We start from the raw sequence: 22,748 nt of genomic DNA, 5'->3' as shown, positions 1-22,748 counted from the left end.
GCAGCCTCGCTTTAGAGTTTGTACTCTAAAAGGCTAATGCTCTTAACTCTTCTACAATTCTACCATTAATTAGCATCTATGTCCATCTTTTAAACAACACAAGAACTCTTTTCTTTTCTGTCCTTCCTCTCATCTCCCATGTTTATATTACCTGGAATTTTCATTCAGGATTGTAATTTTTTTTAAATTTACAATCAAAATTTAGACTTTTCAATAAATTTTACTGTTTTCCCCCAGCCACCATTACTTATAGGAACCCCCTCCTTCCTCCTAAATCAATTTTTTTCTTCTTGATGGATCATATACCCTAATAATTCTTTCAGAAAGGTATGTGTGTGATAAATTTTCTGAAAGATTTTTGCTCTCTTCCAGATTATCTTAGCCAGATACAGATAGGTTCAAAGTGATTTCTCATCAGCTCTTTGAAGAACTCCTCTACTGTGTTCTCTCTTCTCTTTTCCCTCTGGGACCTTTCAGGATTTTCTCTTTATCCTTTAGGTTGTTCTCTTAAACCTAAAAAATTTATTTCTAGGGTGTATGTGCATACGTGTGTGTGTGTGTGTGTTAATCATGCTCATAACTCAGTGGCTCTTTTCAATTTGAAGATTCGTGTCTTCATATAATTTTCAGGTGTCACAATTTTTTTTTTTATTTATTTCAATTGATTAGAAATGTGCAAATCATTCTTAACTCAGGGGCCAAAAATAGGCAGTGAGCTGAATTTCTCCTGTGGGCCACAGTTTGCCCATTTTTGTGCTAGAACTTCAACTCCAGGGATTATTGCCCTCTTGATTCACTGCTTTATCTCTAGCACCTAGAACAGTGCCTGGCACCCAGTAGGCTCCCAATAGATGTTTTTTGAGTGAGAAAGTGAATGAAACAATGAGTTGGGTAGCAAATTACTGAAGAAGTGGAGACGTGAGTGAACATATGAGAGCTGGCTCAGGTCCTCAATTTACCCCTCTGTGAACCTAAGCAAGCTCCCCCAAGAAGTCTTAGAAAGAAATCAGAAGGCTGAGGCCAGAGTTGCAATTTAGCATCTTTATTCTTCCCCTTTATCTTGAGGGTAATCCTGACAAACAGCTTACACCAGGAAGAGGCAGAAAGAGCTAGGCTGGACAGAGGCTCCCCAAGGACCTGGCCTCTGCCTCCTTCTGTGGAGTTAGGGTTAGAGTTAGGGCCATGATCCAAGTTCAGCATCCCTGGGAGGGAGGACAGTGGACCACTCTGTAGCCTCTGTGGCCCCCTGCCTCTGATAGCCATGTTAATGGGAACCAGCCACCTCCAACGCCAGGCAGGAGGGACCTGAGAGAGTGGCCTCATCTTCCTCCACATGCACAGGCATACAGGGGCCTGGCTGGAGCAAGGCATGGTCAGTGTCCAGACACATGGCTCTGGCCTGTAGCCCAGTTGGCAAACATAAAGCCTAGACTGATTGCCATGAAGAGGACCCCCAGGACACCAAAACACAGAGCCTGTGGACGAGAGAGAAGGTGGGGCTGGTTGGGTCTCCACACCCGAGCTCCTCCTGAGAATGTTCTTCAAGCCCTCCACCCCCTCCAGATAATGTCCATTCATTTCTAACCCTCCTTTGTGCTCCCTCTCCTTCCTTAAAGCCAGCCCCCTCTAATGAATCCTCATTCTATCTTCCTATAACCCTTCAGGGAGTACTCTCCTCCAGCCTCCTTGAAAGTTCTTTCGACCCTCTTCTAATGGTGCTCCTTCTATTTGTCTGGAGAACACTCCTTTTATGCCAGCCTCTTCTTCAGTGTCCCCTCTGTCTTCCCAGAATCTGCTGGTGCTCGGTTTTCCCAGCCTCTTCCTAAAACAATCTCCTTCATTCTTTCAGACCATCTGCCCCCCTTCCCTGGATACACCCTCTTTCCCCAGCCCTCCCCTGGAAAGCTCACCTGGATCTTGGGCCAGGAGGAGAGGGGCTCCACCTCAGAGGGTACAATGCGGAGGTAGAAGACACTAGGAAGGATGAAAATGAGGCTGGGGGCTGAGGTGGACCCTGGAGGACAAGCAGGAGGAACAGGAGTCAATGTAAGTTTGGGGCACAAGGCCCATATTATATGCGGTCTGAGACTGGGGTTGGGATACTGACCAATAACTCCAAAAATATCCCGGATGGTCGGCACGCAGATGACAAGGACGTTGACCAAGAAAAGCAGGATCAGGGCTATAGCCACATGCCGTGGCCAGCTGAAGGCCTTACTTGGGAAGAGCAGCTGCTGCAGGGCCCGGCGGATCTGTGGCCAGAGTATAGTGGGACATGAGTCAGGCCCAAGTGCTGCCTCCCACTCCACATGGTCATGTCTTTAACTCCACCCTGTCTGAGCATCACTTTTGCCTCTACTCTCTGTCTGAGATCCTGACTTCCCCTCGTTCTCTCTCCACGCTGTCTGACCATCTATCTGTGCCTCTACCTTCTGAATGAGCATCTGCCTCCCTTCTGATAATCTATACCTTTTCCTTCTGTCTGATCATCTATGCCTCTACCCATTGTCTGAAATCTTTGCCTCTTCCTCTATCTGACTATTTGCGCCTCCCCATCGGACCACCCACTTATCCTTCCACCTTGAGATCCCTGCCTCTTTTTCCATCTGATTACCTCTATCTCTCTCTTCTGTCTAGTCATCCCACCTCTCCATCTGAGAGCCTTGTCCCTTCTACACCTCACTACTTCTGCCTCTACCCTTTTTCTGTCCATCCCTGTTTCTTTATTCTGATTATCCATCTATCTATGCCTCTACCCTCTCTCTGACCATTCCTGCCTCCCTCTTCTGTCTAGCCAGACATCTGTGCCTCCTCCCTCTAACTACTACCCCTGTCCCCTGACTCTCTCTGTCCTCCATCTATGGCCTCCTTCTGTCTGACCATCTATTTTTGCCTTCTTTGTTCATCTGACAACTCTGCCTTCCCTGTCTGTCTATCCCTGCCTCCTCCATCCATCCATCCACTCCTATCTCCACCATCTATCAAAACATCCATGTCTATGCCCTCTGCCCATCCATCTGTGTCCCTCTACTCCATGTGACCCCCCTCACCCTCACGCACAGGGAACAGTACGACTGGCACAGTGAGAGTCACCGCGAGCAGCACCGCCAGGCGCACACAGAGAATGAGCAGGTCTTCCTGGCTGTACATGTGCAGCATCTCCGCCTCCACGCTGCCTGGGCCATGGGACATGGGAAATAAGATGCTGGGTGTGCTAGATGCACCAGGACCAGTGTCCCAGAAGCACACGCACAGAGTAACAAAATCTACATGCATGATGCATACCTTCCCTTTGGAAACTGATGGGTCCAAAGGCATGGAGAGAAAATGCTCAGGTTCCTGCCCCAGTAGGCTTCCCAGTCCCACTCACCCAGCTCCCACCCAACCCTTGGACCCCAGCCCCACTCACTGTAGAAGGTGAGGTATCCAAAGGTGGCTGTGAGCCCATACATGCAGAACATGGCACCGATGGACACATTGGCCACAGCCTGCATTCTGTGCTTAGAGGGCCTGAAGTATAGAGGTCATGAAACTGTCATGCCCAGACCCCTGGACTTGGTCCATGTACCTCAGAACCAGCCTCCACCTTCTCCTTCTCCCAGAGCTGATGTTCAGCTGGTACATACCGGGGTGTCCATTTCTGCCTCCCCTGTGTGACTAGCCTCTCCTATCTGTCATCCATATCTCATCTCATATGACCATCTTTGCCCATCTCCTGTGTATGACCATCTCTGCTTCTCCCCTCCATTTGACTGTCACTGACCCTCCCTTCCATCTGACCATCCATGCCTGATTATCTACACATCCCCCATTATATCATCCCTGCTACCCCTTTTGTCCATCCATACTCCCTCCATCTCATCATCTCCATCTCCCTATCCCCATCCATGCATGCCACCCCCTCCATCTGATTATCTCTGCTGCCCCACTCTGTCCATTCACACTTGTACTGAATATTAAAAGAGTAGAACACTTAAGTCCCAATCAGTAAACAGTCACTGCCCTGTGTCCCCCAAGGCTTCCTGGCCACTTCAAACCTCTCCCTTGGCAAAATCTACAATCAATGATCAAACTACAGTTCCAGGACTGCTGAAGGGATTGTCAAACATTATATTGCCCAACCTGCTGGCCCATCATGCATGCCCCCCTGCCTACTCACCGGCAGAGCTCTGTGTAGATGGGCAGCACCTCAGGGTGGCAGACAAAGGCAAAAGCCATAATGGGCACTGTGTAGAATATCTGAGGGAATGGCCCAAGTACATGAGATTAGAATCTACAAGGTTCCATCCCCTCCTCACCATGCCCCTGGTCCCACCATTGCCTTCCACATAAGACACTTGGAAGTCTCCAATGTCCAATACATGGCTCCACTCTGAGAAGAGTGCACTCTGTGACAGGATCAGAGGGCCTGAGTGTGGTACAAACCCTATCGGTCTGCACACCCACCTGTGAGTCAACTGTGAACATCTCAGCTTCACAGCTTCTGTTGAGCCCCTGGATGGGAAGGCCTGGGGGGCTCTTGCTCTCCACTGCTGTCTCATTGCGGTCCACAGCACAGCCAAGCTGGAACTTCTTATAGATGACCTGGAGTAGGAAGGGTGGGAAGCGAGGTTACAGGGAAGGCTATGTCCCAACCTCCCAGACTCTCTCTCTACTTTTCAAGTCTTTCTCTCTCAGACTCACCGAAATGAGGAAAAACAGCATGCAGGTAAGAGAGAGACCACTGGTATATCCCAGGTAGCCTGCAATGGGCAATAACACAGAGCCTCAAAAATTAAGGAACCCCTCATTACAGCAAATATTAAACCCCTAGTCTGTCCTTCAAAACCCCCTCACCCAAATTATGCCACATCTTTGCATAAGCTTTTAATTCTACCTGGACCAACCTCCGTCCAAAGCAAACTCCTATTCATCTGTTAAAACCCACATCAAACAAGGTCTTCCCTGGTATTCTACAGCCCATGAAAATGGGGATTCTCTCAATCTGGCTCCCCTTCTCTAACCCCACTATCCAATGACTAACACAGGAAGCCTCTTACCCAAGTGTCTCATGAGGGCCAGTGGCAGGATGATTAACACACTGACAATAATGATGAGGAGGTTTCCCTTCAAGAACCAGCCCCTAGGGAGAAAGGTAACCATAGTGACTAGCTGTCTGACAAAGAAAACTGTCAGGGAGATGCTCATATCAAATCTGTCTGTCAATCTGGACAGACGAATTTCTGCCCACAGTCAGGAGAGATGAGCCAACACCTCAGCTGTGAGAAGTGATTCAGATGGTTACAATGATGACAGAAGATTTACAGAAATAGCCAGACTGATTATCAGACGATCAATTGGACACTGTCAGAGGGATACAGCTGACAATACATGCACAGTTAAACAAAACTGCCATCAGACTTTCAAGTGGACATACAACTAGATGAACAAACAACATCCCAAATCAGTCAGACTTACATAGTCCAACAGAAAGTGCCAGACAAAGAGTGTGTCATGACCCTGGTATGTCTGACAGGTAGAATAACAATCTGATGATCTGATAGGCAGACAACAATGCAGAGTCAGATAAAAAGTCAGAAACATACATGTGTAGTTGTTTGAACAGCTCAAGGTTTGTTAAACACCTGAAGTAACTGGACCAATCTGACCACATGACCAAAGACAGAAATAGAGACAGAATCAGTAAACTGGCCACATTGTTGGAACTGAGCTCAAAGAAAGAGTGGGATCTATACAGATATTGGAGGGAGGTGCCCAGGCAAGACAGTTAATACAAAATCAGCTGATCAATTGTTCATTTGTCCAAAAGAATTTTATTGACTGCCCACTATGTTCCAGGCATTCACATGCTCCCTTTCTATCTCATACACAGTTACACAGAAATAAACCAACAAAGCATCGTTGGCCATATATCCATGGGAGCTAATTATAACAATTAGACACACCTAGTTGCATAGACTGCCAGCTACCTGGATGGTTTCAGAATCAAACCAAAGAATTAATATGATACACAGAGTCAGCCATCATATACAAACAACTGAATAGATTCAGCTAGCAGATGGATTCAGAATCAAACATGCAGTCATCTGGATGCATACTCAGAACAATAGTCAACATACATGGTTGGAACGATATAGAAGATTATATACAGTCAGAGGTGAAGATCACACACACACACACACACAATCAAAGAGAATTTGCCAAAACAATGGTCACCATATTAAACAGAGATGGTGTCTACTGGCACAAACAGTTGGAGCACATCACAAATACATAGCTGGTACCACAGTACACAGCACACAAACATACACACACACCATTGGAGTCAGTGACTGTAGAGACAAGAAGAGAGATAGATTCATCCAGTCTGTTGGACCCAGAATCAAACAGAATCCACTGGACAAGTAAAGAAATATCAAACATACATGATTGGAATCACAGTATATGAGGCACAGCTATAGTCAACTATCATACAGCTGGCCAAGAGAACCTACCAGTATAACAGTCACAGAAGCAAACCCACAGAGTTTAGGTCTACTAGATAATACAGTTACATGGTCAGCATCAGAGTACATTGGACATAAAAAGTCAGCTACCAGACGGAATCAGCTAGAACAGTCATGAAATCAACACATGGTCTACTGGACTCTATAGTCAGAGCCACAGTCACACATACTGTTGGCATCATAATACACAGGAATCAAAGTCTGACCAAATTGTCCTGCCCAACAGTCTCAAAATAGAACACCTGAGACACAGAGTTGAAGACAGCAGCTGGACCTATGGGCCAGAGCCAAAGGGTGTTGCCCACTCACCCCTCGGGATCCATGTCCAGGAAGGTGCCAATAACCAGGGGGAGTTCGGATTTGATGATGAACAGGTAACTGGACATGGCTGGTACGGGTAGAAGGAGGTGAAAGCAAAAGGATTTTTTTCGTCCCCCTACTCCATTTTCCCTAGCCCAGCCTGGGGAAGCCCACCTCACCACATCCCCTTCCTCCAAGCTGACTCCCCACCTCCCAGAGTCCTCACCCCCAACATTGTGCAGACAGATGACTGCAGCCACCACTACCTTCCCCACAGGCCCCAGTGCCCTCTGTCCCAGCTGCTCATAGGCTCGGATGCCTGTGGGGGGAGGAGACAGGAAGGAAAAGGTTGTGGGTCCAGGTAGCCAGTACAGGGGTGAGGAGTGGGGTCCAGAGGATCTGGGAGCTAGAGAGTTGGGGCTTGGGGTAATTGGGTTTGATTGACAAGGGCTAGAGTTGAGGGTTAAGCAGTAAGGTTTGGGCCTGGGGTGGAATCTGGGAGTTGGGATCTCTGGCCAGGAACTGGTGGGCAGGGAGAAGGTTGGGGGCTGGAGGTGGGTAGTGGGATTCTTGGGACCAAATCACATATACATGGTCTGAGACCATGGTAGGAGTGAAGTGTGAGATCTGGGGCAGTAAGGACTTGGAAGCTGGGATCTGAGGAGCGGGGGTCTTGAGGTTATGCAGCTGGCTTCCATGGTTAGGAGGAGCTAGAAAACTGACAGATGGGGATTAGAGGTGGAGTGTAGTAGTCTGGTAGTGGGGAGGATCTGAACAATGGAGTTTGATGGCCAGACCCCACGGCGAGAGTTGGGGATTGGGGGCTAGGGAAGTGGGAGCCCAGGCAAGGTCTGAGGGCTAGGATGCAGTCTGGGGTCTGGAGTCCAGGGAGTTGAGTGTGGAGTCTGGGATCCTAGGTCCTGGATCTGGAGTCAGAGTGGTATGTCCAGAGTCTGGGGTTTGGGTTAAAGTCTGGGGTCACAAGTCAGTGGGGTAGGTCCAGGGTCTAAGGTCCAAGGTCTTGGTTGAGCTCCGGATCTCACCTACAACACCGGCACAGGTCAGCAGGAGATGGATGGAGTATGAAGACAGAAGAGCAATGCACAGCAGCAGGGCCCTGTGGCAAATGGCACAACTCAGACTTGCCACCCAGGCCTCCCACCTGCCCCACAACACCCCTGCCCCCCAAGCCACCTAGGACTCACAAGAAGAAGAGGACCCCTGTGTGGGCCATGGCATAGGCCAGCCCCAGGATGCCGCTGCCCATGATGGCGTTGCTGAGGTTGAACACTGACATTCCAAACGATGTCTTCCCCTCAAACTGCAGGTAATGGGCAAGGCCCGGGCACACATGGGGAGGGGGACCAGGTAAGGAGACCAGTTCTGGGGCCCAGGAAAGACTAGGGTAGAAGTGGCTGGGGCAGGAGTAAGCCCAGGAAGGGCCAGAGGAGAAACCAAGAAGCTAGGAAGAAAAATGAGTTGAAGACAGGAAAAAGCTAGGAAAAGGAAAGCTAGGAATGGGAAAACTAGGAAAAATTTTGGAGGGGAGCATTTGGAAGTGGAGAAGAACAGGAGAGGGCGGAGTGGCTACCAGAGGCAAAACATCTGGAGAGAGGAGTAGCTGGGGATGGGGCGCAGCTGGGGCAGTAAATAGCTAGGCCGTGGAACAGCTGGGGAGGGGGAGTAGCCAGGAAGAGGGAGGAGATGAGCTCCACAAGGTACAGTTGGAACAGATCCTGTGGGGTCAACTCACATCCATGAACTGGGCCGGCTTCCTCCCAGGAGCTGGACTATGGGTGGGCAGGAAGCTCTCACGTTCCTGCCTATAGCTGGAGAGGGCAGAGAAATTGGGGTCGATGAGAGAGAGGGTAATCTTGACTCCCTGACCTCAATCCCTTGGGCCCTGACTTACCCCACAGCCCCCGCAGGGGGGGCTCCATTCATCTTTGGATCCTGTAGTTCCATCCTGTGGAAAGAGAAATGAGGTAGGGGTCAGACAGAGCAGGAGTGGAGGGGGAGCTATAAAGTGGAAGAACTACGTGAAGGGGTTAGTGATTCAGATAGAGAAAGACAGAGAACAGATGAGGCAAGGGGAACAGGAACAGGGGAATGGGAGAGATGGGAAGATAAATGGAGAGAATCCGAGACAAGAGTGAGAGGCTGAGAAAGAGGAAAAAAGGGCATCAGAGGAGGAGAGAAGCCAAGTTACTTAGACATAGAGAAAAGAGGGCAGCAAGAGATAAATAGGGTGGGGGAGAGAGAGAGAAATATAAAGAAAGAGAGAAACCAACCCTACAGCAGACCAAATGGCCATTTGGAGCTGGATAACCTCTCCTCCAAGACCCCAGACTCACTCTGTCATCTTGCTGTCTGTTCCTTTCCTTCCCCAGTCCCCAGCACACATACCCGCTTCCTCTACCCTTACCTTGTGGCCAGGCCTCAGTCCTTACAGAGACACATGTCACCCTACTGCCCCCTATGCCCCTACTCTCCCTCCTCCCAGCCTGGGCCCCAAGCCAGAGCCCAGAGCTGATGCAACCTATCAACAGGGCTGGGGGTGGGGTACAGTCTCAGAGACCCCAGCCCCTGACACTGCGAACTCTGCCACAAGTCTGAATATCCCCACTAGAGGCCAGAGATAGTTCCCCAACTGAGTCCCTTCCAGGGACAGAGGGGACCCGGGGACACCCCCCCCCCCCTTTAATCTCCCTTCTAGGGACCAGAGGTATTTTCTAGGACCCCTGTCAAGTCTTAAACACTCCTCTTCTGACAGAAGTAACTTTGGAGCCACTTGCAGACTTGAGATCCTTCCTGGGCTTCGGGTGTCTCAGGAACCTGGCCCGAGCCTGAGCCCTAATTTCCTCTCCTGAGGATGAGCTGTCTCTGAGACCTTCATCAAAAGCCCCCTCCAGAGCCTGATGTGTTTCTGCGGTGGGGGTGGGTGTCTCTGCGATCCCCAGGCCAGCGTACAGCCCCTGTCTTCTAAATAGAGTGTCTCTGAAGAAACTCCCAGCCCTGGGCTCACTTCCTGGGAACCCAGTAGCTCAGAAACCCCCATTCCAGGTGCCCATCATTGCTGAAACTGCCTCCAGGAGACCCCCGCCCGAAGCCCTGAGTCCCCTTCCTGGGAAGGAGAGAGTTCTCATGGAGCCGCATCCTCAGGTGCAAGCACTCTCTGAGGACTCCTACCCACTATTGAATTTACTTCCCGGGATCAAGGTACCAAGGGACTCCCCCTCCCATTCAATTCCCCCAATAATGCTAAAAAGGTCTCCAGGAAACCCCTGAGTCCCTTCCCAGGACCGCCACTCATGTCTCGAGGTCTCTGAAGCCCCCTCCTCGCCCCGGCCAGGAGTTCCTCTTCAGCTCCCTGCTCTTCTCAGCTCCAGAAGCGACAGGGCTCCTGGAACCCAAGGCTGGCGCGGCTGCCACTCACTGGACCCTGCCCCTGCCCCCCGCCCCACCCAGTGGCCAATCAGCGCCACGGCACTTGCTCGGTAGCAAATCAGCACAGCCCGCGGGCCAGCGGCCCGCGGATTTTTTTTTTTTTCTGAGAAGTTTTAATTTTAATTCAGTTTCCCTCCTTCTGGCTCTGGGTTGGGGAAGTAGTTGGGGAAGGCGGGCGCCCCGCCTCATCTGGACCCACGTGGAGGTGTGTGTGCGTCTTAGTTGAGAGGGCATGGGAGGGGGAAGATAGATTGAAGGAGTAGATCCACACCCAGCAAGAGAAACAGGAAGGCAGAAGGAACTGCCTCAGGGGTCATTTACACAGCGAGATAGGATGGAAAGAGGGAAGATATGCAGAGAGGAGCTACAGATAGTAAGAGAAACAGTGACAAAGACAGGCAGGCAGGAGGACAGACAACAGAGAGGACAGATAGTGTAGTGAAGTAGTAGAAAGACAGACGGGCACTCAAGGAGAGAAAGGAACTACAGACAGATTCAAAAACAGAGGGTAGGCCCATGCAAGCACCTGGAGGAAGGCAACAGGCAGTAAGGCCCAGTAATAAACAGGAAACACAACTGGCAGGTAGACAGGTGGACATAGCCAGACACATTCCCAGACAGAGGCTGGGAACAGACACACCAGCCCAGAGAAACAAGGGAGCACAGGGAGTGACTGAGGCAGAGGGACACCTGGAGAGACAGATGACAACAGATAGAGAAAGTCAGATTAGGCAGAGGGACAGACAAGGTAGATGGACAGATCTGGTGACAGCAATGGGACAGGTGCAGGGATAGAAACAGCCAGGCCACTATAAGATGACCTCAGACAACCTGGCCAAGAGAGGACCATAGATTTTGGAGGTCCCCAGAGAGAAGAGAGGGCATTTGTGGTTGGGTGGAGAGTGTGGATGCTGCTGTCTGCAAACTAGGCGCACCCTGAAGTCATGGACCCAGCCCAGACATTGGGTGAGGCCTGTCCACACCCTAACTGAGAAGCCCCACTGTCTGTCTGCCTGTCTGTCTGTCTTATATGGGGTTATGTCTGTTCACTCACATCCAGGCATGTGACAGGCATGTCTGTCCCAGGCAAGGAGTGGTTCTTCTGCAAGGAGGAAGTCAGGCAGAGTGGACTTACAGTCCAGGCCCAACTCAGCTGGGCTGCTTGAGGCTCAGGTGGACAGGAGGTCTCTGTCCGGCCCCTCCACCGGTCTGCCCACCCCCCACAGGGAGCACAGAATTCCCGGAAAGGCCAAGGGCTGGCTGGAGCTTCAAAGCTAGCCTAGATGCCCCCACCCTACTCACAGTTGGAGAAGGGCAGGGGATGGGCGTGTGCTTTCCCCAGGAAAGAGATTCATGCATACTCGAGGATCACAGCATCATCCAGGGGCTCAGAGATGGAGGCAGACTCACCATCACTCACAGAGGTACAAACAAATTTGTGTGCAGACTCACAGCCGCACACAGAAAATACAGGCTGACAGATGTGAACACACACAGACTACACACAGAGAGCCCAGGCCATGGTAGTCACACACTCACAGCTGCACAAGGTGACTTAATCTTACAGGCATCATCACCCACAGCCTCAGACCCCACCCGGAGAACACAGAGTGACACAGAAATAGGGTCACACCAAGCCACTGTAGATTCACTGACATCACTACCCACAGACTCACAACCACACCCAAGAGAACCACCAGGCAAATCACACACAGACTCACAGCCACACACAAAGTACACAGACAAATCTGATTTCATACAGCCAACATTATACACAGGCCCAGTGTCTCCCATACACGCTTCCAGATTCAGATGGCCCTAGAGGCCAAAGTCCAAATTCAGGCTTTACAATAATAATTCTCTGCATTTCCACTCATATATGAACTTGCGACCATATGCAACCACATCCAGTTCTGGTCACAGAAGGAGGTACTCACAGCAGACACGATTGTACAGACAGTTAAGCCACAGTCACAGACACTCACACATCTGCCTTTAAGCAGATGACTGCAGATAGCCATGTATACGCACAGCTATTCACAAATCAAGTCAAAGAAGAAACACGTGGAGAACGCATAGACAGGTGCGCAATCAGGAAAAGCAGAATGCAGAGAGTACTCTTCCTATTGTTACAAAGAGGATATGTAGAAAATACACCTAAAGCTGCATGAAGAGGAAACAGGAGAACCAGATAGTACGCATACAATAGCACCAAAAGAAACACCTATAGAGCATACGCATTTACAGCTACTTACCAAGGAGAGACAAAAGCACAATGGCAAAGAAGAAAGACACATACATAGGAGACACATTCACAGAAGAGATAAACATATCCACAAGCATTACAAAAGAGACACATAAACACCTAAGGAACACACACAGACATACACACACACATGGCCCCATATGGATGAATTGCCCAAGCAGACAGTATGGACACACACTGATGCCAAAAAGGAAACACACAAATTAGAGAGGCATAGATACAAGATACAACCAGGCAGTTTACATAGGAAGACACATGTGGAGCACACATATGTGTGTTTGTAGCTGAGAACATGTACAGGCAGATGAGATGCATTTGGGGTATTCACACACACACACACACTCACACACACACACACACACTCACACTACCCTGTCTATCCGGCCTACTCTGATGTCTCTCTCCTCCTCCCCCCAGAACCATTAACATCCATGCTACAGGCAGGTTAGGAAAAGAGACACCTGTCAGCAGAGGCCTTGGCCCAGGTGGCTAAGGAGGGGGAGAGCTAGGCAGGTGTCTAGATTTCAAGAAAAATCTGAAGTGTCCTGTCCAAAGAACTAGTGTACCTTGGACAAAACACAGATACCTCCCATTCACCACCTCCCGGCAATAGCCTCCTGCTCTGATCACTACCTTCCCCTCCCAGGGCCTTCCTGGCCCTCCAACATTGCCCAGCACAGAGCCAAAAGACAAACAGCAGGTGCTCAATAAATGCCACTTATCAAGTGTCATATTATCATCATTGTTATGTATATTTCTGCCAAGTGAACTCTCCTAGGGGAGGGACAAACCTTCATCCAACTCTGCATCCCATAGTGAACTAAGTTGCAGGAGAAGTCAGGCAGAGTGGACTGCAAATAGCAGGTGCTCAACATATGCTGGTAGGAGGGAACACAAAGGGAAAGTGAAATCTGGCTGCAGAGGGAAGTCTACTTTGAAAGGAACAGATGTCTTTAAGTTTGACCTAGACCTTGAGGCTGTGCCAGGGATAAGAAAGTTTTATTAGTTCATCATGGTAGGGCCCTTTCTCAGGGTCATATAAGACTTTTGTTGGAAGCAGACCCTTGGGTGACATTTGAGATTCTTATTAAGGCTCTTAAAAGTCAGTTTGGGTTCTTGTCAGTTCTTCCAAGCAGACCCCTGCTTTTCATTAAAACGGGTTACTTTTCAGAAGCCTTCAGGGGAGGGAGCCACAGAGCAAAACAGTTAACAGCGTGAGCTTTCCCAGCTCTGCCACTCATTAGTTGTGTGGCCTGGAGCAAGTTCTGAAACCTGACAGTCTCAGCTTCCCCCAGGGCGTGATAATGCCTAACTCATAGGGCCATTGGGAAGATTGAATGAATACAGGTAAAAAGCACTTAGAACAATGTTTGACATACACTAATTGCTCAATAACGTATTTGTGGAAGGGATTAATGAATTCTTTTTGGCTATGAAAGCAGCCTCTCACTGACTGCATTTGGGATTCTAATCTCACTTTCATGCAGACCCCTCACTGAGTAACTCTTCTGTCCCTCAAAGCAGCCGCAGGGCAACAAGGCTTTTTGAATAAGTGTCCAGTCCTCTGTGCCTGGATCACCCCAGTCTATTCCTCTAGCGGTGATTTGCTCTCCAGTACAGAGCTGACCTGGCATCTTCCCCTTCCTTGACCTCTTCAGAAGGCCGAGGGGAGGACACCTATCCACTCAGTGGGGTGCTGGGTGAGAGCTGCAGGCCGACACCCTACTTCAGGAAGAGCCTGGGGAGTTCAGAGCCTGGTTCCTATCCCCCAATCCCCTGGCCCTGCTGGAGGAAGCAAGTTTCTTTGTAAAAAATTAAACATCCTCTTTGTGAGAGGCAAGAAAACAGGATGTGTGAAGCGTCCCACCGGGTGAACATGGGCCTCCAATGCCTAGCACCCCCTCCTCTCAGTGGAAAAGCGGCTGATGGCTGAAAAACTTGCTCATTTCTGCAGGCATGTTCCCACCACCCCCACAAGGCCCTTCAGCTCCCCTGACAAGCCTTTGCTTCCTCCCTGGCTCTTGGGGACTCCAAGTGTCTCTTTGTGTCTCTGTCTATGTCTACCATCTGTGTACCCCTCCCGGGGCCCCAAATAAATGCAGGAAAGAATGAACAGAGCAACAAAAGGGTGGATTCAACAAACATCTAACACCCACTGTGTGCTGGACCCTATTCTAGGTGCCTGGGAAGTAGCAGTGAACAAGACAGAACAGAAATCTCTGTCTAATGAAGCTCACATTTCTAAGGAATGATGAATAAATCGTTTAGTTCTTTAAATACTTGCCAATCTTGTTCCTACTTTGGGGTCTTTGCACTTGGTGTTCCCTCTACCTGGAATGCTCTTCCTCCAAATATTCCTAGGTTGTACTCCCCTTCAGGTCTCAACTAAGATGTCACTTCCTCTGAGATGCCTTCCCTGACCACACTGTCTGAAATAGCAATTCAATCCCTCTGTTACTTTCCATCCCTTTCGCCTTACCTTATTATTCTTCATAGCTTTTATCACCACCTGGCATAACATTATATATTAACATATTTAATAGTATATTTATATTTAGTACAGCTACTTTAGTAAGTAAATGTATATAGATAGATACCAGCATATTTATACATATCAGCACATGCATTTATATATATAAAATAACATATTTTATATATACACTATACAAAATGCATATATTACTATTATATATTTCCTTACATATAATAGCACATTTATATTTATTATATTTAATCAATAATATGTAATTTATATACTAGTAAATATTAATATATTAATATATTTCTATATAATCACATACATATTAAATAGCATATATGTTTATATACCTAATATAATAATATATAGCTGGTCCTCGAATAATGTCCTTTTGTGATACCATTGATGAGAAAAAAAATGAATTGATCCCCAGCCACTTTGTGGAATTTGCATGTTTCCCCATGTCTTCATGGGTTTTCTCTGGGTACTCCACTGACCTCCCACATTCCAAAGTTGTGCATGTTAGGCAAATTGACATGTCTAAATTTTCCCAGTCTGAGTGAGTGTGGGTATATATGTGAGTGTGCCCTGCAACGGAAGAACATCTTGTCTAGGGTTGGGTTTCATCTTATACCCTGAGCTGTCAGGATAGGTTCCAGTCACCTGCCACCCTGAACTGGAATAAGTGGGTTAGAAAATAATTACCTTACTTATTTTTATTAATCTTTCTCAAATGTTTAATATTTCAATGTTTAATATTAGAAGTGTTTGGGGGTCTTTATTTAGAAGTTTAGTGATGTTTTTGTGACCAGAAATATGCCGTAGGGACTTAACTCTTGTTTATATCAATTAGCCTACAGTAAAATTGGTTTCGTTCATTATAAGTCATTTTACTTAAAGTGGAAGTTTCCAAGAACATATCTATGATGTTAAGTGAGGACTTACTGTATATCCTCCCTTGTCTCTGTTTTCTCATCTGTAAACTGAGGATAAGCACAGTAACAACCTCACCTGGTTGTTTTAAGGATTAAAATTAGTTCAAGGAAAGGATTCAGCCATGCGCTAGAGCCTAGTTATACAGGTTTGCAGATTGCTTATTCAATTTTCAGGAATTTTGTGAACTGGTTGTTAAACATAGCTGTTGTTAAAAATGAAATGATATAAACTTACAATTAAATACATTATATTTTTAGAAGATGATATTCAAAACTCATCACTTATTATTTTACTACATTTCACTATTCTCTATGTTCTTGAGGTCATTTACCCCTATTTTCACTGTATGGTAGAAATATTACATAATGGTTCAGTACTGCATCTCTTCTGAACTGTTCCATGACTACATATTGGCAACTTGAAATCTATCAAGATGACAGTGTATAAACCATGGAAATAGGTAAATGTTTGGAATCGGGGTTTCCCCACCCTCTCTCTCAAAGAGCCGGTTATTAAGCATTTACCAGCACACCACTGAGAGCACTTAGAATAGTGCCTGGCACGTGGTAAACCCTATAATAAATGTTTCCATTATTATATTTGCTTGTGTACTGGGTGGGGATGTATAGGGTTTTGTGGAGGCGGGGGGGGTCGGAGTTAAAAACGTTTGAAGAACACAATTACAAAAGGCCAGACAGTGTGCTGAATTACACCTATTTATTCCTCCGTTAAGTTTATAGTACTTATTATCCCCATTTTACAGATGAAGAAACTGCAGTTCTGAAATGGTACAGGTCAGGCAGCGATACCACTTAACGGAAGTGAAATTCGAAATTGCAGCCCAGCCTCTTCACTGCGCTAGCGCACTTAATGCACACTCCTTCCTCTCACATTCCCGACCCCAGCGGTAATTTCACTTCGCAGCACGCGAGAAATAATGGGTGCTGTTGTACTCGTTGCATTTGGGGGAATGTAGTCCACAGGCTCAAAAAGCGCCGCTGTCCTATAAGGTAGCGGTGGAGAGTAATCAATCTTAGCCTTGGAACAAAAGAACAGTTTTTGTTCCTAGCGGCGTTTCAGTTACGCATGCGCGAGTTCAGCAGCTTTGCTTATGCCCGTTGCATGCTGGGAACCGCAGTTCTCCGGACCAGCTACGTCGGCACAGGCTGACGGGAGTCACGTTGTAAGTTCGGGTTGGGTCTGGACCTCGCCTGAGCCTACGCATTCCACGATGACAGGCTTGCCACGCTGCGGTGGCCCTTAGGTGTGCGCGACAGGCATTCGGATCAACTGAGAATACAAACCTAAGCCCTAAGATTTCTCACCGGTTTGCGCTCTCGCCTAGGCTCGGGCTGCTTGCGGACTGGCCTCCTTAGTCTCGCTTCTCCCCTCTCCGAAAGCTGAGGTAGGCCCTTGGGCGCGGAGAACGTGGGTCCAGGGCGAGACGGTTGAGGCACGACTGCCCTGTCCCACCAGCGAGGGAAGAAGGGAAGTTTGCCCTCAGCGCTGTAGCTTCTCAGTCTGGGCGGCTGACACCAGGTAGGCTACAGACCCAAGGTTTGTGTGTAGAAGGGGACCACTATTAAGAGGTGGCCTGGGGGGAGCAAGGGTCCGGACATCAGCGTAGCCACCTTGAGTGTGGTCTGGAGGCCCCAGTGGGGACGTAGTCTTTAAATTAAGATCGAGGAGGGAACGGGGGTGTGGCCAGAGTTCTGCTAATGGGAAAGGGGAACCGCGGTTAGTGTACTGAAGGTCTGGTAGGGGTGTTATCCGGGAATCAGTAGGGGCTGATAGAAGTGTTTTAGTCAGTAAGTTCATGGGGGCCAGTGAGGGTGTGTTCATTGATTAATGAGGGGGTGGTACAGTGGGCAACTAGAAGATAATGGGAAGCGGATGAGGGTGCGATCCCTGAGGGATTTATAGAAGTATGATTTCAACAGGTTAATGAAGAGCAGTGACATAGTAATCCAAGGATAATGGTGAGGCTATGGAGAGAATAAGAGGCTGGTGGGGGTCACGATCAAGGAACTAATGGAGGCAGTGATTAAAGAAGAGAATGAGAGGCTGAACGGGTATTATAGTCAAAGGCTTTTAGTGGGTGATCATGGCATGATCATCAGAAATTAATGGTAACTGAGCAAAGAGAGGGTAATAGTAAGGTGTTGGGTGTGATCATCAAGTGACTATTTGGGGCATGGTGGGCAGTGAGGGGGAAATGCAGAACTGATCATCCAGGATTAACTGAGTGTAGTAATGAAGGAGTTACAGGGGGCTAATGGTGTGATCTATGAGGAATCAATTGGAGGACCGAGTTAATAGGGACTGATAAATCAGTAATTGAAAGCTTAATGGGGAGCTAATAGGCCATGATCCTCCAGGTGTTAATGGGGATTGATAAGTATGTAATAATAAAGGAATTACTAGGGGCCTAATCATTTCAGGGATTAATAGGGAATGGGATAGAGAGAGAAATTAAGGGGGTGGGGAGTACAACGAGGTAGTATTTGGATAATGGGGATGAAAGCGAGGGATTAATGGGCGCTAATAAGACTTTAAAAATCTATGGGCAATGAGGACAGCTGGGAGACAGTGAGATGTTAATGGGGATGAGATAGGCAGAGAAAGGTTGATAGAGTCAACCTTTTTAATATGTGGAGTATGGGTGACAGCAGCGGGAGGTTGACAGGGTCAGTAATGGGTCATCTATGAGATAACTGTTGGGTTTGGGGTATCTGTGGGGGTGAGTGATGGGGGTACTTTGGGCTGAGTGGTGGGAGTTCCATAGGGTGAGTGTTAAAGACTGAGAGCTCAGTGCTGGAGTCCTTCAGGCTCTGTGAGGTCAGTGGAGTCAGTGACTGGGCTCCAGTCTTCCAATCTGAGTGAACTGTCATGTGGGTCAGATGAGCCCAGCTTAGTATATGTGATTTTTTGCTTCCTTTCAGAGGTAGGTGGTGGCCCACTCACGCAGTTACTGATATAGAGCGGCATCAGCTTACTGTTGGCAGGTCCCTGGGCAAACAGTGTGTGAGATGGGACGAACATCAAAGGACAAGCGGGATGTCTACTACCGCCTGGCCAAGGAGAATGGCTGGCGTGCCCGCAGCGCCTTCAAACTGCTACAACTCGACGAGGAATTCCAACTCTTCCAAGGTCCCCACCTGGTGGGCGAGTCATTGGGGGATGGGGTGGGCACAGGGAACAAACAAGTGGGCTAGGTCTGCAGAACTCCCTGTGGTAGGTGGGCTAACTTGGAGGGTCTGTGGGGCAGAGGCCAGTCAGGAGGGTGTGTAGATATTCAAGAGGAGTTGAGCCCCTGGGCAGCAGAAAGATGTTGGTATTCTATAAGGGAAAGGGATGAATTTTGCAGGGTCCCAGGGTTGGAGAGGTAGGTGCAACTGACCACTACACCTTCCTGTGTGTGCTCAGGCGTGACACGGGCAGTTGACCTGTGCGCAGCCCCGGGCAGCTGGAGCCAGGTGCTGAGCCAGAAGATTGGGTGAGTGTGGAGTCCCAGATGGGGGTCCTCAGAGGGCAAGCTAGGTGGGGGGAGGGCCAAGAGTGAAAACTGGGCTGACATGGGCTGTGTCATCCACAGGGGCCAGGGGTCTGGCCACGTGGTGGCTGTGGACCTTCAGGCTATGGCTCCAATACCAGGTGTGTTACAGATCCAGGGAGACATCACCCAGGTGAGAGCATGGCTGGGAGTGTTGAGGTGTTTCCTGGGTGAAGATCCCTCCACCTCGGCGGGGGGGCTGCAGAAAGTGGGAGAAAGAAAGAGAAAGACAGAGAAACAAACTGAGAAGGAAAGACAGAGATGGAGTAACTGAGACAACCCGAGAGAGTTGAGAAACAGCTAGCAGGTTGTCATTGCAGAGAAATGGCAATAATGATGGGACCGGGTCCCCAGAGGTGAAGCTCAGTCTTAGGCAAAGCCTGAGCATTTGACTGACCCAGGGCTTGCGGGCCAGGGCCATGGGCAAATGGGGTTAGAGGGCCGCAGCATGGGGGACTGTGGGACCACTCATCCACCCTCTCTTCCATAGCTGTCCACTGCCAAGGAGATCATCCAGCACTTTGAGGGCTGCCCCGCGGACCTAGTCGTGTGCGATGGGGCTCCCGATGGTAAACACAGGGGTTGGGAGGCCAGGTTGGGAGGCATGTTTGTCCTTCTTCCACCTTGTTGGTTTTTTTACCACTTCAACTCCTCCCTGCCTCTATTCTCCGCTGTCAGCTGTTTTGCACATCTGGCAACTTCTCCCTACCCTCCTGCCTGTTCTCTGCCTATCTTCTCCCTCCTCACACTCCACCACTTCAGTTTCGTCTGTTGTCCACCCTTCCGTCTTCTCATCGCTCATCTCCGCAGCTGTCCAGTTTCATCTTATTGCCCATCCACTTCTGTCAATCAGTTATCCATTCAGCACACATTTGCTGAGAACCTATTGTGTATCAGGCACTGTTCTACATGTTGGGAAGACATTTGTGAATAAAAGTCCACTGATCTCTGACTTCATAGAGCTGGTGTTCTAATGGGAGCAGATGGAAAACAAACAAATGATTGAGCTCTGTAGCATGTCAAAAGGTGATAGGTACCATGGGGAAATCAATGAAAAGGGAAGAGAGGTGGAGAATACCTGTCGGAATGTTAAAGTGGATGGGGAAGGCCTCACTGATGTTAGCACAAAAACCTAAAGGTGAGAGAGTAGCCAGGGGTGTGCTGGAGGAAGAACAATCCAGGCAAAGGGACCAGCCTGTGCAAAGGCTCTGAGGTGAGAGGGTGCTTGTCACGTGTGACCACCACCTTGGAGATCAGTATGGTTGGATCAGAGTGAGTGATAGGGAGAGTGGTAAGAGGTGAGGACAGTGAGGTGACAGGGGACAGATCCTTGTGTGCATCCTTGTGGGCCACAGTGATGACTTCGGCTTTTTCACTGAGAAGAGAGCTCAGAGAAGACCGTGAAAGGGTTATGAGTGGTGGAGGGCCATACCTGACTCTGGATTGTAACAGGATACCTCTGCCTGCTAAGAGCAATGTGAGAAGCCAGGGTGGAAGCAGGGATCTGGGGAGGAGGAAGCCACTGTAGTAATCCAGGTGAGTGATGACAGTGGTGGCAGTGGTAGAGACGAGAAGAGGATTGATTCAGGAGAACTTTTGAAAGTAGAGCTGACAGGATTTATTAATGGCTTAAATATGAGAGTGAGGAGAGAATGGGGGGATCAAAGGTAACTAAAGTGTTTGGCCTGAACAACTGGAAGGATCAGGTAGTATGGGGAAGAGGGTGGGAGGAGCATGTTTGGGCAAGAAGATCAGGAGTTTGGTTTTGGATGGCTTGAATCTTAGACGACTAGTCTGATCTGAATCTGGAGTTAAGAATCTGAACAGTTGTTCAGCCTCTTAAGAGTCTGGAACTAAGAGATAGAAATGATGACAAAGAAACTTGCAAATAAAGTTGTTTTGAAGATTAAAATGAGTTCCTAAAGGTTAGGAGCTTAGAATGTGTATCCAGTTGACATATTAATTTACATGCAGAACCTTAGCTGTAAGAGAGCCTGGGAAATGTTTTTAGCATTCTAACCTCTCTGGGACAAGAAGATAGCTAGAACTGGATGGCCCGCCTAACGCCATTCCTCTTGCTGCAGTAACTGGCCTCCATGATGTTGATGAGTATATGCAGGCCCAGCTCCTTCTAGCCGTGAGTAACCCTGGCTGCCCTTGCCTCAGTTTGGCCCCCTCCTGGCTGTCTCCACCTCAGCCTTAACCATCTGTCCTGCCCACAGGCTCTAAACATTGCTACACACGTCTTGAAGCCAGGGGGCTGCTTTGTAGCCAAGGTAAGCCTTGGGGAACCTGGTAGGGGGCAGAGAGGGGCCCCTTGAGGGCTGCCCTCATCCCTCTGTTTGCCTCACCACCCTGCAGATCTTCCGAGGCCGGGATGTGACACTGATCTACAGCCAGCTGCGTGTTTTCTTCTCCAGCGTGCTCTGTGCCAAGCCTAGGAGCAGCCGGAACTCCAGCATCGGTTAGTAGGTTGGAGGGGCTGCTCAGGCCAATGCAAATCTTGGGGACACATCCTGCCCAGGGCAGAGGTGGCAGTCACCCCTCCACATTCCACCCACAGAGGCCTTTGCTGTCTGTCAGGGTTATGACCCCCCTCAGGGCTTCTTGCCGGACCTGACCAAACCCCTGCTGGACCATTCTTACGGTGAGAACCAGAGCCCTGGGCCCTCTCCCTGGGGAGACTCTGCCCGCTTATGGAATTTACGTCTCAAGAAGGCCCTCAGCCCCACAGCCTGGTTGAGACTGCTCCTTATGGGAATTCTGTCCCTGGAGGATGCTCATCCAGTCTTCTGGTGGGAATTTCACTCCCATATGGACATTTTGTCCCAGGAGGATCTTCAGCCCAGTCCCCTAGTCGTAACTCTCAGACCTGGTGATATTCTGTCCCAGGAAGGACTTGAGTCATACTGCAGTGGAAACTCCACCCACCTTAGGAGATGTAGCCAGAAACTCAGTCTCACTCCCAGGTGGAAACACCACCCATGTGAGAATTTTGTCCCATGGTCCTTAGTGGGAAAAGGCACAGAGCCTGCTCTTATGGCGAGCACGCCTGAGTGAGACAAGGTCCCAGCAGTATATGATAGAATGGCAGGTGCACATAAAAGTGCAGTGCAGAAAAGTAGGGGGGCTGATGTTTTAGAAGGGGTGATCATAGAGGGCCTCCCTGAAAAGGTGATCTGAACGAAATGAAGGATTTCCGGTGGAGGAGGTAGCTGGTGGATACGAGGAGAGGACTCGGTGCCCATGATGCAGCCCGAG

General features: G+C 48.9%; 2 protein-coding genes across 10 annotated transcripts in view; one reads left to right on the top strand and one right to left on the bottom strand.

Annotated features, from left to right (window-relative positions):
• Positions 1-1,026: 1,026 nt before the first annotated feature.
• On the bottom strand, positions 1,027-10,190 carry SLC38A5 (solute carrier family 38 member 5). Its single transcript, XM_006922770.3, has 16 exons — positions 9,098-10,190; positions 8,719-8,772; positions 8,560-8,635; positions 8,012-8,127; positions 7,850-7,923; positions 7,033-7,125; positions 6,816-6,894; positions 5,040-5,122; positions 4,684-4,742; positions 4,447-4,584; positions 4,160-4,239; positions 3,410-3,510; positions 3,061-3,176; positions 2,108-2,252; positions 1,911-2,014; positions 1,027-1,475 (listed from the first exon to the last, which is right to left on the bottom strand). The coding sequence occupies exons 1-16, from the start codon at positions 9,118-9,120 to the stop codon at positions 1,374-1,376; spliced, it is 1,443 nt and encodes a 480-aa protein (XP_006922832.2). The 5' UTR covers positions 9,121-10,190; the 3' UTR covers positions 1,027-1,373.
• A 6,843-nt stretch (positions 10,191-17,033) lies between these two features.
• FTSJ1 (FtsJ RNA methyltransferase homolog 1) overlaps positions 17,034-22,748 on the top strand; it is an 11,801-nt gene continuing 6,086 nt past the window's right edge. For 2 of the 9 annotated variants that reach the window (XM_006922768.3, XM_006922765.3), the window contains exons 1-9: positions 17,076-17,473; positions 18,877-19,084; positions 19,361-19,430; positions 19,530-19,620; positions 19,978-20,056; positions 21,572-21,624; positions 21,710-21,763; positions 21,849-21,951; positions 22,051-22,134. In XM_006922768.3, the coding sequence (XP_006922830.1) occupies positions 18,964-19,084; positions 19,361-19,430; positions 19,530-19,620; positions 19,978-20,056; positions 21,572-21,624; positions 21,710-21,763; positions 21,849-21,951; positions 22,051-22,134 (655 nt within the window). In that variant the 5' untranslated portion in view covers positions 17,076-17,473; positions 18,877-18,963. Of the gene's footprint in view, positions 17,474-18,876; positions 19,085-19,360; positions 19,431-19,529; positions 19,621-19,977; positions 20,057-21,571; positions 21,625-21,709; positions 21,764-21,848; positions 21,952-22,050; positions 22,135-22,748 lie in introns of all 9 variants that reach the window. The other 7 variants (XM_006922767.3, XM_006922766.3, XM_015597785.2 and 4 more) reach the window with 6 other exon arrangements.

The sequence above is a fragment of the Pteropus alecto genome, unplaced genomic scaffold (genome assembly GCF_000325575.1).
Source record: "Pteropus alecto unplaced genomic scaffold, ASM32557v1 scaffold669, whole genome shotgun sequence".
In the NCBI taxonomy this organism is placed as follows: Eukaryota; Metazoa; Chordata; class Mammalia; order Chiroptera; family Pteropodidae; genus Pteropus; species Pteropus alecto.
This window is presented reverse-complemented; position numbering and strand designations above follow the sequence as displayed.

Excerpts from the sequence above, each read along its gene's own strand:
- SLC38A5 (XM_006922770.3), bottom strand. The coding sequence starts at position 9,120 with ATGGCCATTTGGTCTGCTGTAGG. Across the intron at positions 7,126-7,849 it reads GACCTGTGCCGGTGTTGTAG|GCATCCGAGCCTATGAGCAG; the intron begins GTGAGATCCGGA and ends CTCCCCCCACAG. Across the intron at positions 4,585-4,683 it reads TGCTGTTTTTCCTCATTTCG|GTCATCTATAAGAAGTTCCA; the intron begins GTGAGTCTGAGA and ends TTCCTACTCCAG.